Below are 15,913 nucleotides of genomic sequence, written 5' to 3' on the forward strand. Positions count from 1 at the left end.
TCCCGGGCAGTGTCAGATCAGGGCAGTGACAGATCCCGGGCAGTGTCAGATCAGGGCAGTGACAGATCCCGGACGGTGTCAGATCTCGGGCAGTGACAGGTCCCGGGCGGTGTCAGATCAGGGCAGTGACAGATCCCGGGCAGTGTCAGATCCCGGCCGGTGACAGATCCCGGGCAGTGTCAGATCCCGGGCAGTGTCAGATCCCGGCCGGTGACAGATCCCGGGCAGTGTCAGATCCCGGCCGGTGACAGACGCCGGCCGGTGTCACCCCGCGGAGACGCTGGCCCGGCCCCCAGCGGGCGCACGCCCCGCCCCGGCGGCTGCACGGCGTAACGGGGCGGGGAGAAGCAGGAGCCGGAGCCGGCTCGGGCTCAGGATCGGGCTCGGGAGGGCGGTTCTGGTTCCGGGTTAGTTGCCGCCTGGGCAGGCTGTCGGGCGGTGCGCGGGGGCGGCGGCCCCGGCCATGCGGAGCCGGCCCGGGCGGCGGCGGCCGCGCAGGGCCCTGCCTGGGCTGCGGCGGGGCCCCATGAGCCGCCGGGGGTAGGGCGGGGAGCCCCTTCCCCCCCGCCCCGCCGCCATGTACACCTTCGTGGTGCGGGACGAGGGCAGCAGCGTGTACACCGAGGTGAGCCGGCTGCTGCTGGCCAGCGGGCAGTGGCGGCGCCTCCGCAGGGACAACCCCCGCTTCAACCTCATGCTGGGCGAGAGGAACCGGCTCCCCTTCGGCAGGCTGGGTAAGGCTCCTCCTCGCGCCCGCCCCGCCGCCGGCAGCGGCGCCCGGCGTTCCCCGCTCCCCCTCGGTCCGTGGCTGCGGCTGTGCCCGCCCGTCCCCGGTGTCCCCCGCCGCAGGGCAGCGTCCCCGCGGGTCGCCGCAGCCTCTCGGAGCCCCCGCGGTTGGGGATGCAGTGCCCCCGGCCCCGCTCCCGCCCCGTCCCTGTCGCTGTCCCCGCGGCTCGGCGGCCGCCCCGGCGCCCAAACAAAGCTCAGGCCTCGCGGGGTCTCCGCGCAGCCGGCTCTCTGCGGGCCCTGCCGCCGCCAGCCGGGGCTCGAAGGATCCTTTCCCAAGCTCTCGGAGAGTGATTTCACCGCGCTCCCCCCAAACACCCGCCCGGCTTGAGGCCTGTGGGGTGGTCAAGCCGTGGGAAGGGCGGGGGGATGACACGAGTGTCACCCGGAGATTCCCCCATGACATGCGGCAGAGCTGGGGATCCCGGCCCCCTCTGGTGCAGCCCAGGAGCGCCTTCCTTGCCCTGCCGCGGTGCCCTTGGGGCCGCTCGCACCGCTGCGAGGGGATCCGGACAAGCGGCGGTGCCTTTGTGGGGCCGCGGTGGCTCCGGTGTCATCGCCTGCCTGCTGCTGGGCACGGACACTGCGGTGCTGAGCTTATGTGGTATCGGGCTTAGAGCTGTTCTGCCTCCTGTCTCAGGCAGCAGGAACACGGCTAAGCCAGGCACGTTCAAACCTTCACTCCAGCGCCGAGCTGGTGGGGATGTGCCTCTGCAGGGCTCGGTGCGGGTGACAGCACTGTCCCTGTCTGGAGCAGGGCGTGGGTAATTCCAGAGGCTCTGTGTGTGTAGGGCCCTGTACAAGCCCTGCCCCACCACCTTTTCCCCTGCTGCCTGACCCCCAGTGTCATCCTGCCACCACGCAGGGCTCTGTGTAGGTTTGTGCCCTGCCTGCCATGCAGGTGCTGCCCCATGGCACAGCCACCCTGGCCCTGTGCCCTGCAGGATGGTGCAGAGCCCAGGAGCAGGGAGGGTGAGTGCCCAGGAACAGGAGAGCCAAGGCAGGCACTGGCAGCGTTGCAGGGCGTGGCAGGGAGCGGGGCTGCACTGTCATCTTGGCCCTGGTTTGTGTCTTTCTGGGGTGGTTTTGCAGCACTGCTTCTGGCTGCATGAACATCAGAAGAGGCAGAGCCTCCTCACTCCAGCAGCTCTGGTGCAAGATGGCTTTGCAGCCCTTTTCATGCAGCCCCTTTCTTGCAGCAGAGACCCATCTCTGGCTGCTCTTAACAATTTGCAAGTCACCAGTTCCAGCACCTCTCCCTTGTCTCCTGCACACTGGTGCGTGGAAAGTCCCCATCACATGGCGGTGCCATCTGGTCACCGCCAGTGTCTGCAGTGGGCAGGGAGACACCAGGAGAGGCTCAGGCAGCGAGGATGCTCACATGTGCTTGCAGCAGGCACAGCAGGCAGACCTGTGCTTTAACTTGCTCAGCATGGAGGACCTGTGAGCATCAGGCCTCATTGCAGAACAAATGCAGTTCCTTGAGAGTGGGCATGCACAGCACATCCAGCTGTGGTGGGCTTGTGGCCATCTCTGACTAACCCCTTCCATCCTCTAAAAGTGTCCTGGAGTGATGAAAGGGCTTCCCTGAGCCCTTCAGCATGTGTTGCCATGGGATGCACAAAATCTCAAACCATTTCTCACAGCCAAGCCATGTCTATAACCCATGGAGAGGGGCCATGCTTTGGCACTGGCATCTTTAAACCGTCCTCCTATAGCAGGAAACTGGTTGCCTGAAATCAGTAGAGTCAGACCAAAAATAACGTGGTTATTTTGGTGCATTTTCCAAAAAGCTCTATCTTCTTCCTGAGCAACTGTTGCATCAAAGCTGGCTTGGTTTTCCTAAGGGCTCTACTCAGTGGAAGCAGACATTAATTCAGGGAACTGTAGGGATTTGCATTACTCAGGGCCTAAGCTGGATCATGGAGAGAAGTGGGGACTCAGCATGCACCACTGCTTCTGCCCAGCTGCAGGGACCTCTGCAGCTCTCACTGATAACCTAATTCCTGGGGGATTGTGCCCTTAAGCTGTGTCCTCATCTAGGAGAAAAGCAGTTTGTGCTGAGGGCATGGAAAGGAGGAAGAGGTTCTTGTAGCAGGGGATGCTGGGCTGCATGCTCTGCTGGCCAGGAGACGATTGCCACTTTGGTCAGTGCCTTGGCAGCTTTTTAATCCCACTAAATGCATGCTGCAGAGCTCACAACATGCTCCAGAAGTTTCCCTTCCTGCCTTGTGGTCCCTCTTTGCGGGCCACCCAAGTCTGTGTTGCAGCCCACTGCTCCATGGCAATGCTCATGAGCCCATCTCCCCAGGATAAACTGGAAACAGAAGAAAATTTGAGGGGTTTTATTATTTTCTTTTCAGAAAAAAAAAAAAAAAAAAAAAAAAAACCTGCCTGTGCTGGATGCACCTTGAAGTGCCTGAAGCTACAGATCTTTTCTGCAGGATGGTTTTCAGCTATCTTGTATTTAAAGATTTGTGAATAAAAGTGACCCAGGTCAGGGAAGTGACTTTCAGGCTGAAGATAGATATTTCCTCTCTGTGATCTTGCAGCTGCCTGGTGTTTAAGGTAATGTTTGCTCCCGGCCTTTTTTCCCAGGCAGGTACCAAGGAGGATAAGTAAAACCCTAAATCCTTTTTCTGGATTCTGGTCCCTCTCAGGGAGCTTCCAGCTGAGCAGGAGTGTTTCTGTCCTGTGAAAAGGTGAAGACTTAAACATCTGGAGTTACTATAGGAAGGGCCACCAGTATAGTCAAGGGGACACAGCTTGACAGCCAAGCCCTGGGACAAGGACCTAAAGTCAGTATCTGTCTTTGGAGATACTCAGGCTTTGGACACGAGGTTGGAGCAGAGACTCCCAGAGGTTCCTCCTCACCTCAGGTATCCAACAGGTCTTGTTGCAAACTGCTAGAAAGAAGCAAGACTCCAAGTTTTCCCCAGTGTTTTATGGTCTCAGGCCCAAGAGGGAGTTGTGCTGTACATAACAAAGAAAAAAGGCTCTTTGCTGAGCTGTGATTTTTGTGTCAGGGTGTGTTTCCCTACATCCTCCACCTGTATTTAAGAGTGACTGGAATCTTGGTTCTTACAAGCTTACACCAGCAGATGGAGAGCACCTGCCAGTTCCCAGTGTGAATTAGGAAAAAATTATTTTCCTTTGCAAGATGGATGTGTCAGATTAAAAACAAGTGGGTAACTGCATCGTTTTTTATAACTAAATGAAAGAAACCACAGGGAGCAGTTTACAACCTGTTTCTGTAATGCAGGGCAAGGAAACAGCCTCCTTTTCCTTCCCCTACTGCACAGGTCCTTTGCACCAAGCAGCTGCTTTGCCTTTGTTCATTTTGGAGTTTGTCTGACCTCTGTTTCCCCTTCTCAGGCCACGAACCTGGACTTGTGCAGCTGGTGAATTACTACAGGGGAGCAGACAAGCTGTGCCGCAAAGCGTCTCTGGTGAAGTAAGAAATTCACTGAAATGTCAGATGGGCTGGGCAGAAACTTCCCTTCTAACCCTTGTTGAGTGTTGAACCTGTTTGGAGGGTATTTCACACAGCAGCTGCCCTGTGCATGTGCTGTCTTCAGGCTCCTGGGCTGCTCTCTGGAGCTGTTTGTGTGCACAAAGGCCTCTCTGTAACCTCAGGGGAAATGCCTTTTCCACTGAGTTACATCTACTTGAAACCATGGACTGTATTGAATCAGATTAGAGCCAAATCAAAAGGGAAAAAGAAACCCAAACGAATCTGCTCTTTTTCCTTGTAGACATTTAATTAAAACCTTCTCCTTTTATTCTCTGTTCCATACAGAGAAGAGACACTAATGTGCCTTTAGCTAATCAGATTTGTTGGTCAAACAAATGCTTGGAGACATCTCCAGGAAGAGCTCTGGGAGTTATTTCTGCATGACCTGCCATGCCAGGCTCTCCTGGGGAAATGTGGATGAACTTTCATGGTAAATAACCCTGTCCCTGTGCAAACTCTGTATCTTTATGTCAGAGCTCTTGGTCTCCTTTGATTGCCCATTACAGTCTGTGCTGCCTCTCACTAATGCAGCCCTGGGTGTGCTGATCCAAGGCCTCTCCTACCTCTGCAAAGAGCCTCTTCCCAGTTCCTTTCCTGGCAGTGGTGATGGTGTTTGCCAGAAAGTGGCAGAGTATTTTTAAACAAGCACTTGGAGCACTCCTCAGATGAATTCCTCTTTAGCCTGTTACCTGGAGTGCTGAAAGCACTTGCACACCTGGTTTTATATCCTGCAGCTCGGCTGACCTTTTTAACTGTAGGGTCAAGCATGCATCAAGCTACCTAGGGACCGACAGGACAACAAGTGACATTTCTCAGGGCTCCCAAAGTGCCACTGACTCACTGCCATCCCAGCAGAGAGGCACAAATGCACAGAGAGTCAGCACCTCAAGAACTCCACTTTTGGCTTTAAGCAAAGCACAGGCATTTGGAGAGGCAGGCAGCTCCCTTGACTTGGAAAGAAAACAGGCCTGAGCTCTGCTAACAGGAATTTGCTGCTGTCTCCAGAGAGATGTGCCTGAGGGATTCCAGACACCTTGGGATGTGAAACATGTGAAAGCTGTGCCCTTGCTTTCTGTGGCTTCCCAGAGATCTTCATGCACAGCTGGGACACCTGGTCCTATCTCAGTGGGAATGGGATCAAGGGCTAAACACCAGCACAGACAGCATTACTGCTCTGGCTTTCCTTTTTCCAGCTGTGATCCTTCCTGCCCTGAGCCATGTCAGTGAAAATCCCTCCTCAGTTCCCTTGTGCAGGGAATGCAGCACCAGCTTTAGTTATGGGGAAACTAACAGCTGTTAGTTTCATTATATCAGTAAAGTGTTTAATGAAAGCATGCAGGTTCTGCTTCAAAGAGTAGTGCTTTGCTGTGGGCTTGGGTTGCCATGATATCTTTAAGAAAACCCTAATTTGAAGGGTTTAAGGAAAACAGGATAATTTAGCACAGGCTATCCATAAGCTGCCATTCATCATCAAGCAAAAGAGCCCAGTTAATGATGATTTTTCTTTATTAGAAAGGCCCCATGCAGGTGAGCACACTCTGGACATTAACAGCCTGTCTGTGTTCACCCAGGCTCATCAAGACAAGCCCTGAGCTGTCGGAGTCCTGCACGTGGTTCCCTGAGTCCTATGTGATTTACCCAACAAACCTGAAGACCCCGGTGGCTCCAGCCCAGAACGGAATTCGCCATCTCATCAACAACTCGAGGACAGACGAGCGGGAAGTGTTCCTGGCCGCCTACAACCGGCGCCGCGAGGGCAACGAGGGCAACGTGTGGATAGCCAAGTCCTCTGCTGGTGCCAAAGGTTCGTTCTCCAGCACCAGGAGCTGTTCCTCATCATTCCTCACTCTTTTTGCATGATCTGTAGGGTCACAGGGTTTGGCTGAGCTGGTGTGTCTGAAGGGCTCCACTGGCCATGCCAGGCAGGCAGGCAGGGTGGTGTGCATGTGCTGCCTAGGACATGAACATGCACCTCAAAATGTGGGAATGTACTGTGGGGAGAAGGCAGCAGTGTGACCGTGTTCACAGGGGTTCTTAGATGAGGGAAGAGATGAGGATCTGACTCCATGTTTCAGAAGGCTTGATTTATTATTTTATTATATATATAACATTAAAACTGTACTAAAAAAATAGAAGAAAAGGTTTCATCAGAAGGCCAGCTAAGAATAGAATAGCAAAGAATGATAATAAAGGTTTGTGGCTCAGCTCTCTGTCCGAGATGGGCCTATCAAAGGCAAACCTGTTGCATTCCACAGCAGCAGATAACCATTGTTTACATTTTGTTCCTGAGGCCTTTCAGCTTCTCAGGAGGAAAAATCCTAAGGAAAGGATTTTCCATAAAAGTTGTCTGCAGCACAGCAGGAACCAGCAAGTGGGGGGAATGTGGAGAGCAGTTTAGAGGGAGCAGAACAGGATACAGGGAGGCAGTCAGCAGGCAGGACAGTAGCCTTCAAGGGCGAGGAGCCCAGCTTCCCATGCTGCAGCTTAACTTGCCTTCTCCTGGGTGCAAATCCTGCTTGTCTTTCAGCCAGACTCACATGCCTGGTGCCAGTGGCCTGCCTGTGGTCACAATGAGCAGCCACGAGCTCAGTGCGTCACAGTTGTACCCAGGCCTCAGGGGAAGGTACCAGAGCACAGACAATCAATGCAGTGTCTGTCTGTCCATTTAATCTGAGTAGGACAAACAGATACCCCAGTGATAATGTGTCCTTCCTTGTTCCAGGGTCATTCCATCACTCACTCTGCAGAAATAAGGAGCTGTGAGGTGGCTGGACACAGCTCTAAATGCAGGGCTTTGGTGACTGTGTGCTCTCTGTCAGTTATGGTCTTATCGTGGGCACTTTTTTTTGTTAGAATGGCTATGTTTAAAAACTTACCTTGCTGTGTGTGCAGCAGAGCCCAGCCTGAGGAGGGACCTGGTCTTTTCAGAGAGAACAAGCCCATTACTCATCTTTGCAGAGTCACTTTGCATGCAGCCTTGCAGAAAAGAGAATGTGAAAGCCAGAGCTGGCTGCACCATAAAACTGTCCTTTACACCAGCTTCCCTCTCTGTCCTGCTCTCTTGGCTCTGTCACCAAGAAGAATTGGAAGAGTATCCTTGTTTTCATCAGGAATGAAGGGGAGATGAGTCCTTTTGTTATGCCAGTGCAAGAATGTGTTTCTGTGGGGTAAACTGGCAGAAAAATCCATCTGGGCATTTGGAAAGGCAGTTGCTGTGGTCTGCTGCAGGCTGAGCAGGTTCAGGCTCTTCAGATACTTCATGCACATGTGATCCCATCTTTCCTGCACTAAAGCAGAGTAGCCTTTTGTATTCATCACTGTGCTGCTGCAAATTAAAGTGGAAAGCAGAGTCTCATGGTAATCTTCTAGAGGGAAGTTTTATATGTCTGGGGATTACTTCTGATGAAGAAGAAAGCTTGTTCATGCTAATTACCAAGAAAGATACAGCTCAGGCACAGCCCTTGTCTTGGGACAGGTCTAACAACAGTTTAGTCATCCATCAGTAACAGGAAAATTCAAGGTTTAGGATTCCCTGAGTCAAACATTTGAAGGGTTGGCAGCTGTGGCTGGAGGTTTTGGTGTTTTCTTTGCCAGCTGCCCCACATAAGCTGCTTTGCTGCCTCACTGGGTGGCTGCCCTGACCCTCCCCTGGGTTTGCCATCTGTCCATGTGGAGCAGGTGCCTGCTGATCTCCCCACTGCAGCAGCTTTGCTGGCTCTGGGGTGTTGTTCCCCTCCTTTCCCCAGTGCACAGCCTGAAGTTGTGCCAGTGCAAGGTTCTGCCTTGCTCTGCTGTGATCAGGAGACTAAAAAATCTTGCCCTCTGCATAAATCATGGGTGAGAAAGATACTTTAATTTCAGGCTTCCTTTCAGTGGAGGGTGCTGGGATGAATGAGAGGACAGTAGAGCTGGAAAGCTGAGCAGAGGATGCAGCAGTGGGAGTACCTGCAGGGCTGTGCTGACAGCAATCACAGAAATCACAGCTAGGAGCATTTTTTGTTGGATGATCCTGTCAAACCCTGCCTGTGCTTCAAACCTCTGTTACCCCTCTGATGCCCCCTTGAAGAGTGGGGTTTTTTTTTGCACAGTATTTCCTCAAAAACACTCAGCACAAAATTAAGACTAAGTAATCAGGTTTAGTCCAGAAAACTTAATACCTCAAGAATGGGCATAGTGCCAGAGGAGGGTTTGATAACTTTACCTGAGCCGGCTTATCCCTCCTGGCACCATGCCCTTCCTTTATGAAATCCCAGAAGGAAAATGGGCTCTCTTCAGTGCTCTGCAACAGAAGTTTGCTATTTGGACTCTTGCAAGAGATGAACAGTGACAGCTTCAGCCAAAATGTAGGAGTGTTTAAATGGCACAGTTCATTTTTTTAATGAAGAGCTTCCACAGCTGGAACACTGAGTACATGGATGAGCAATTTAAAATGGTGCTTTTCCTTATTCAGCAATGATTTTAATAATAACTTAAGTGAATTCAGTGAGCAGGGCAGCGCTGCACAAGTGTGCATGTGTGACTGCCTCTGGCAGCCAGAGAAGCCAGACAGGGAAAGTCTTGAGTCTGGGATAAAAAACCCCACAAATCTCCCTCCCCAAATAAAAAAGAAGGGCAAAAATCTTTATAGATAATGTGCCAAACTCCCTGTTCTCTCTAAACTGCTGAAAACCAGGGAAAAACAAAACCAAATTTGCCAAGTGCCAAATACAGCCACCACCACATCGTCTTACCCCTGCCAAGCCTAGATAGAAAGAAAAAAAAGACATAAAAGAAACCAGAATGCCCCCAAGCCAAGCAGCTGCCTCACTGCCTGCCCAGGTCCCTGTTAGCTGTGCATCTCCTCACACCTCAGCAGCCACCCCCCTGCAGACATGCCCTGGGCAGGCTGTGCCCTGTCAGATGCCCTTGGTTCCCATTTGCAGCAGGGCTGGTTTCTGGGGGTGGCAAGGGAGAGATCCCTCCACAGATTCATTCCCATGGAGTGGCTGTGCCATTGCTGACCCTGGGGCCACGGGTTCCTGCGTGTTGCTTTTTGGGCTAATGAGCCACTGGGGGCCTGAAAAAGCTCCAACAAAGGTAGAAGGATCCTCTGCCTAATTTTGTCTTCAACTTTCTGTGCCAGGGGAAGGGATCCTGATTTCTTCAGAGGCTTCAGAGCTCCTGGACTTCATCGATGAGCAGGGACAAGTGCACGTGATTCAGAAGTACCTGGAGAATCCTCTACTTTTAGAGCCAGGGCATCGCAAGTTTGACATCAGGTAACCTCTCCTGCCTTTGTAACAGCAGTTTTCTTGTTCATGCTGTTTCTTTGGGAGCCACTGAGAGTAGAATTTGTCCTCCTGTTTGTTCCCCCAGGAGCTGGGTTCTTGTGGATCATCAATATAATATCTACCTCTACAGAGAGGGTGTCCTGCGGACCTCTTCAGAACCATATAACAGTGCTAACTTCCAGGACAAAACCTGCCACTTGACCAATCACTGCATCCAGAAGGAATATTCCAAAAACTATGGGCGCTATGAGGAAGGGAACGAAATGTTCTTCGAGGAGTTCAACCAGTATCTGATGGATGCCCTGAACACAACGCTTGAGAACAGCATCTTACTGCAAATCAAACACATCATAAGGTAGCCAGCTCCCTGCTGCTGAAGAGGGCAAAACCCTTCAGGGACAGGGAGTATGGACATAGAGCAAAAAGGAAAGGGTTTCAATTGCAGAAATTTAGGATAAGGCCATAAATAGCCCCATGTCACTGCTCAGTGAGAAGGTACCACCATAAGTGCTGTTGCCTCAGTGGTGTGTGTCCACATCTCTGTGATTTGCCAGCTGTGGCTGGAGAAGGATAGAGTGAAAAGGGAAGAGAGCCAGGGCTGGAGAGGCTGAGATTAAGAAAGGCATAAAGGTGATAGAGAGAAGGTGAAGATGAACTCAAGTGTGCAGACTGTGGATGCTTCCCCCACCATCAGCCAGCACAGCACATGGCTGTTGCCTGGGTCATCTTCCTCAGTCCACAAGAGCCACTTCCTTCCTGGGCAGAGAAGGTGCCTGGAGAGAGATCTTGGTGCTGCACAGAATCCAGGTTTGACAAAGCAGTCCTTCATGAAGGGATTTGCTTTGCCAGTACCCCACTGCTGTTAATTGCACTAAAAAAGATGTGGTGTAATCTTTGAGGGACTTGAAGGCAAATGAGCATCCAGTGGCAGTTCCTGGGGACCTGCTGCAGCCCTTGGTGGCATTGCACATCATGTTTTCCAGCTTGCCTGACCCAGTGGTGAGGGAGGATGCTCTCCAGCTCTTTGTGAGTTAACTCAGGGGTGTCCCCACATGGATTTTCACTTGGACCTGGTTACTATGGCATGTGTTGGATATAACTTGTAATTTGGGAGAGTTCCAGGACAACCCCTCCTACTTAACCTGTCCACAGCAGCCTTAACCCTGAGTTCCTGTTTCTCCCTTCACAGAAGCTGCCTTATGTGTATAGAGCCTGCAATCAGCACGAAGCATCTTCACTACCAGAGCTTCCAGCTCTTTGGCTTTGACTTCATGGTGGATGAGGAGCTGAAGGTCTGGCTGATAGAAGTCAATGGGGCCCCAGCATGTGCCCAGTGAGTAAATCAGTTTCTGGAACACCCTTGTGATGCCACCATTCACATGCCTCACCCAAAACATGGCTGTGTCCCAGCTCCAAGTGAAAAAGGTGAAAGAAAATGAATGGTGAGGGAGTTTTCCAGGCTAACACTGGACTCCCAAGTGCCAGTCAGTTTGGGTTCATTACTCTTCTGTCTGTGTTTGGTATCCCCCAGCTTCTTTCCCACGTGGGATGAGGCATTAACCTGGGTTTTTGAACAAATAGGTTTGAGTATCACTTGGGTCATTTTTATTGCTTTTGGGTTGAAGTTATGTTTGCAGATTTAATGTTTTGGGAGTCAGATTGTTTCTCAGTCTCTGTTGTGGCACCACTGGTGGCTGCTGTTTATGTGAGCACATGTTAAATGAGGAGCATTAAGGGCAGCAGCTGGAAGTGAGTGACTCAATTTGCAGGCAGCAGGACCACAGAGCACACTGTGGATGCTGCAGATGTTACCAAATCCCTGAAAACCTAAGGAATAAAGACTCAACACCAATTTAGTGTTAAGAGCATCATTAATTCAAATCACACGGGGGATAACTCCTGACCTTATGTGTCCATGTGATTTTACAAGTGTCTTGCTTATATTCATGCATGTTACAATTTGCCCATTACCAAAAACCCTCCCCAGGTTGGTTCCCATATTAAGTCCTTGTTTTGGCTGTGCCTGCATTCCTGAGCCAGATGTCTTCTTACCTTCCAGCCATCCTTGCTGGGAAAGCAGATTTTGCATGCCTTGTTTCTCTGCTAAGAGTTCACAGGCACAGTAAAAATTGAATTAACCCTTTTGGTATCTCAGAAATCAGGTTATAGCTTCTTCCAGCAGCCACAGGGAGGCTGGAACAGCCCAACAGCCCTGGCCATGAACATTTCTGTGTAGGCACAGCAGAAAGTGCTGTATTGCATGACTGAGACAGCTGCAGGAGACCAGAAATTTTTGCTAAGTAAGCATCTGTATCATATTAAAAAAAAAAACAGCAAAACAGAACAGGCTGTACATCGCTGCATTAGAACTTTATGAGATTAGGTGTTGATTAAATTAGGTTAGATCATCACTAACAGTAGACAAAAAATGCAGGTCAAACCTTACCAGACAGCCTGTTGAGGAACTTTTTCAGGGCTAGAGCTTGGGGAGCTTTCTGTGTCCAGGATTGCCCATGTGCATCATGGTGCAATTATTGCCTTGCACCTCCTTGTCTTGCTGTAAGGGTAGAATTTGGCTGTTGCTGGGTGGATTCGGATTGCAGCAGTGCCGTGTTTGTTTTGTGCCTCTTGGAAGAGCAAAGCAAGGGCTTTGTTGGGCACTTGGAAGATTGAAAGCAGCTGAGGTAGGTTTTGGCTAGTTGTGACTTCTGTTCAGGGTTATTTTTATTTGTAGCACTTGTATCACACAGCTCCCGTTTAAAGAGGAAAAAAATGGCTGCTGTAAGTCATAACATTCCCAGGAGCTGAAAAAAAACATCTCACTGTCACACAGCCCCAGTGACATGGAGTAAAGACATTGCTAATCCTGGGAAAAGCAGGTTTGGGACTAAATATGTGCCAGATGCCAGCACATTCAGGGAGGTTACCCGTGCATTTCCTCCAGCAGAAAATGAAGCTGTTGTTAGCTCAAACACCTTGTCTCTCTTCTCCCTAATCCTGCTGTGCCATGGTGAAACACATCCCACATGTCTGAGGGTCTTGTGGAACCCCTGAGCTGCACCCCAGAACAACATTTCATCAAACCAGGAATGCATCAGAGCAGCCCTTCTGGGGCACATTCCAGTGTGAACAGAGTCTGGTGCAGTAAATCCCAGCTCTCTGAGCTGGAAGTTTGGTATAGGGAGCCCTGAGATGTTTTCTGCCCCTTTGCATCTTGTGGAGACTCAAGTCTGGGGCCTGAGGGTCCAGAGCCGAGCCTCTGACTGTAAACATAGGTAATGGGTTTTGTGGTTCTTTGTGAAAGGGAGCAATACTGGGAATTACCACCATGGAAAAAGAAGATATTTGTGGGTGTAAACAGGGAGGAGGTGGAAGAGATACTGCTCTCCCCCTGTTTGCCACCCTGAAACTCCTTGTGATGGGAGTAGGATCTTGTAGATTTTGCTGGGAAAATGCATTTCTACATAAAAACATCAAAATTGGCCAGGCATCTGCTGGTTTGTCCTGCTTGGGTGTCTGATTCTCTCTCTCTCTCATTTCTTAGGAAGCTGTATGCAGAGCTCTGCCAAGGAATTGTGGATGTAGCCATCTCCAGCGTTTTCCCCCTCAGTGACACTGGGCAGAAGATGAGCCAGTCATCCTCGATCTTCATCAAGCTGTGACGATGACACAGCTGCCACCTCTGTGAACAGGGAGAGACTGCACCCCTCGGGTCAGCACACTCTGGTGGCTTATCTCAGTAACATGCCAAAAAGTGATAGAGACAGGCTTCGTATTTTCTGGGAGACCACAGGGAAAAACAACAAAACAGGCATCCTCACAGAGCTGTGATGAGCCAGAGCTGCTCAGATAACTCTGCCTGCATTCACCAAAATCCACTTTAGAAACAGCTCCTGTGACTTTGATACCTGAAACAAATCTCTCTGGGAGTACAACAGAACAACCTTAAAATGAAACCCCAGCAGGGATACTGTAATGCTGTATTAGCTCCTCCTTTTCTATAGAGATAACATTGGGTTTTTTAAGGGAATTGAGTGGAGAGAACGATGGAGTTGTCCTCCTCCTGCTGTGTTTATCCTTTCCTCACCTACTGCATCATTAGTGCCTTAGCTCAGCTCCAAATAGGTGACTCCTTTCCTTTGTTCCTGCTCTGTTACATAGAAAGGAGCCAGCTCTCCTGGTGCCTAAAACCAGGAACACCAAGAAATCAGTTTCCTTAGGTCATTTTCCAAGCTGGTTGGCTGAACACCCAGGCAATGGCTGGTAAAGGGTGCTTAACTGCAGGTGGTGAATTAACCCAAGCAAGGAAGGTGATTTTCTTTATTTATAGCTATCCCTTTTCCTATTGAGATTTGGATCAGTGATTGTCCCAGTCTGAGGCAGTTGGATTCTTCTTAAAAGAGGTAGAGAGACCCCCTCAGAACTCAGCAGCAGGCTGTAGGATTTTGAGCATCACTTTTGTGCTGAGTATTTCAAGTAGCAGAAACCTGATCTCAGTTTCTTCTGAGGCACTGCAATGAATTTAGGCTCTTCTCTCAGATTTCCCCTTCATTATTTACTTGAGACTTGGACCTGAAATCTTTTTACCCAAATCCCATTTGTTCCAGCCAGTTTTATTCTCATCTGTTTGACAAATACTGTAATCTTCTGCCCTGAACACAGTCCACAACTTGATATTAGCTAGGGGCAAGGTGGGTGAGGTTTTGTAGACCAGGAGAGACATTCCTGTTTGCCACACATCTGGGAAATCAGGTGCTTTGGGGGGAAGGAGAGGTTAGATTCCTTGAGGTCTCTGCATTTCAGAGCAAACATCTGCTTCAAGTATGACCTAAACCTGTCATGTGTCCTACCTTGTGAAGTGTGTCTGAATTTGCAGTGTGAGCCCAGCACATCCCTCTGGCAGGGAGAGATGGTCATGGACAGAAAGCAGTTCCTGTTCCCCATAGCAAACAAACAAACAAACAGGAGGGCATTGTGGAGATGACAAGCTGCCTGTGTGTAATGGGAAGTGAAGCAGCAATGGAATTTCTGCCCTCCTCAGAAGATCCCAGCATTTTGGTGTACTCACCTCTGCTTGTGATGGAGATTTCCGAGTTCTTCATGCAGCAGGCAATTCTGATAGGAAGGGGCTTGAGTGATAAGGAGGGAGAAGGATGTTGGGGGAAGGATTGGTTGGGTTTTCTAACCTTCTGATAGCACAGAGGTGTCAGAATTTCACTGCAGTCCAGGTGAAGTGTGGTGGTAACTCACCAAGGTAAAATGTAGGCTGTTAAGGGGTTGTTACTCAGATTGCAAAGTTCACCACATCTCCGTTGATATTTTCATGTTGGCTTAGCTGAGCTTTAAAACTGCATGGTTTTTGTCCAGCAGTGGGAAGACCTCAAAGCAGCTGCTCTCATCAAGGATGTGTCTGAGCTCTCATAAACGCTAGGGCAGATGAGAACAGAAAATTTTCCCCATCACAATGAGCCAAGAAATGCTCAGATTCTGGGGGCTAGACCCATCCTTCTCCTCAGAAGGGAAGTTTAGATAATGCTTGGTGGTAGAGCCACAACTACAGATGATGCAGCTATTCATACCCTGCCTTTCCAGCTGGGCTTGGGGAAGGTAGAGTTTCAGGGACACTTGAATCCTCTGTTTGCTGAATTTTTCAGGAATAAGCAACATCCTCTGGAGTAAAATGTGTATTTTCCACCTTCTCTCAGAGTGTCCCCCAAAGTAAAGCACAGAAGGTAAATGATAAAGGACAGAGAGCACAGTGCCTAAAGTTTTGCCCAAAATCCTATAGCTACAAGGTGGAGTAGAGGATGTGTGTGTGGCTGAGGCCTGGGCATTGCAGCCTTGGGTGCACCTTGCAAGTGATGCTCACAAGCCCCTGTGAGACTTCTGTTTGTTTCTTTTTTTAGAAATATACAACAATAAATGTTTTCTAGTTTATTTCAGCTAAAAGGTCAATAGAAAAGGTCTTACTCTCTTTCCTGAGCTTTCACCCAGGATACTGCTGGGTTTCCAGAAGACACCTACCATACCACAGAATGTCTCTAGTCTTAGTTGTATCCCTTCATGTCATCCATGAAGAATTTCTGGCCCAGGTGTTCCAGCTGCGTTGTCCAGCAGGGTCTGGTTCCACTGGACTCTGGGTTTCAGGTAACTCCCATGTGGCTTGTTCCATACGAGTTAGTCATGTTGTGCTTCTGCTGAAATCCCACAGTCCATGGAGAACGCCGGAGAAGTCTAAGAAAGGCTCAATCGCCGATTTCATCCAGGTGACTGTGACCAGTGCCCTTCAGGACTGCTTGCATGTCCCTGCTCCCAGCATTTCTCGTTCTCCACACGCAGCTCT

The 15,913-nt window shown here is 50.3% G+C and overlaps 1 protein-coding gene across 1 annotated transcript; it reads left to right on the top strand.

Annotated features, from left to right (window-relative positions):
* The first annotated feature begins 503 nt into the window (after positions 1-503).
* TTL (tubulin tyrosine ligase) lies at positions 504-15,824 on the top strand. Its single transcript, XM_058802768.1, has 7 exons — positions 504-734; positions 4,162-4,240; positions 5,872-6,104; positions 9,423-9,558; positions 9,656-9,925; positions 10,760-10,903; positions 13,115-15,824. The coding sequence occupies exons 1-7, from the start codon at positions 578-580 to the stop codon at positions 13,230-13,232; spliced, it is 1,137 nt and encodes a 378-aa protein (XP_058658751.1). The 5' UTR covers positions 504-577; the 3' UTR covers positions 13,233-15,824.
* The last annotated feature ends 89 nt before the right edge of the window (positions 15,825-15,913 follow it).

The sequence above is a fragment of the Ammospiza caudacuta genome, chromosome 3 (genome assembly GCF_027887145.1).
Source record: "Ammospiza caudacuta isolate bAmmCau1 chromosome 3, bAmmCau1.pri, whole genome shotgun sequence".
Lineage (NCBI taxonomy): Eukaryota > Metazoa > Chordata > Aves > Passeriformes > Passerellidae > Ammospiza > Ammospiza caudacuta.

Bases quoted from the DNA above. Each gene is read 5' to 3' on its own strand.
- TTL (XM_058802768.1), top strand. From the start codon at position 578: ATGTACACCTTCGTGGTGCGGGACGAGGGCAGCAGCGTGTACACCGAG. The intron at 9,559-9,655 runs GTAACCTCTCCT...TTGTTCCCCCAG, and splicing joins CATCGCAAGTTTGACATCAG to GAGCTGGGTTCTTGTGGATC. The intron at 10,904-13,114 runs GTGAGTAAATCA...CTCATTTCTTAG, and splicing joins GGGGCCCCAGCATGTGCCCA to GAAGCTGTATGCAGAGCTCT.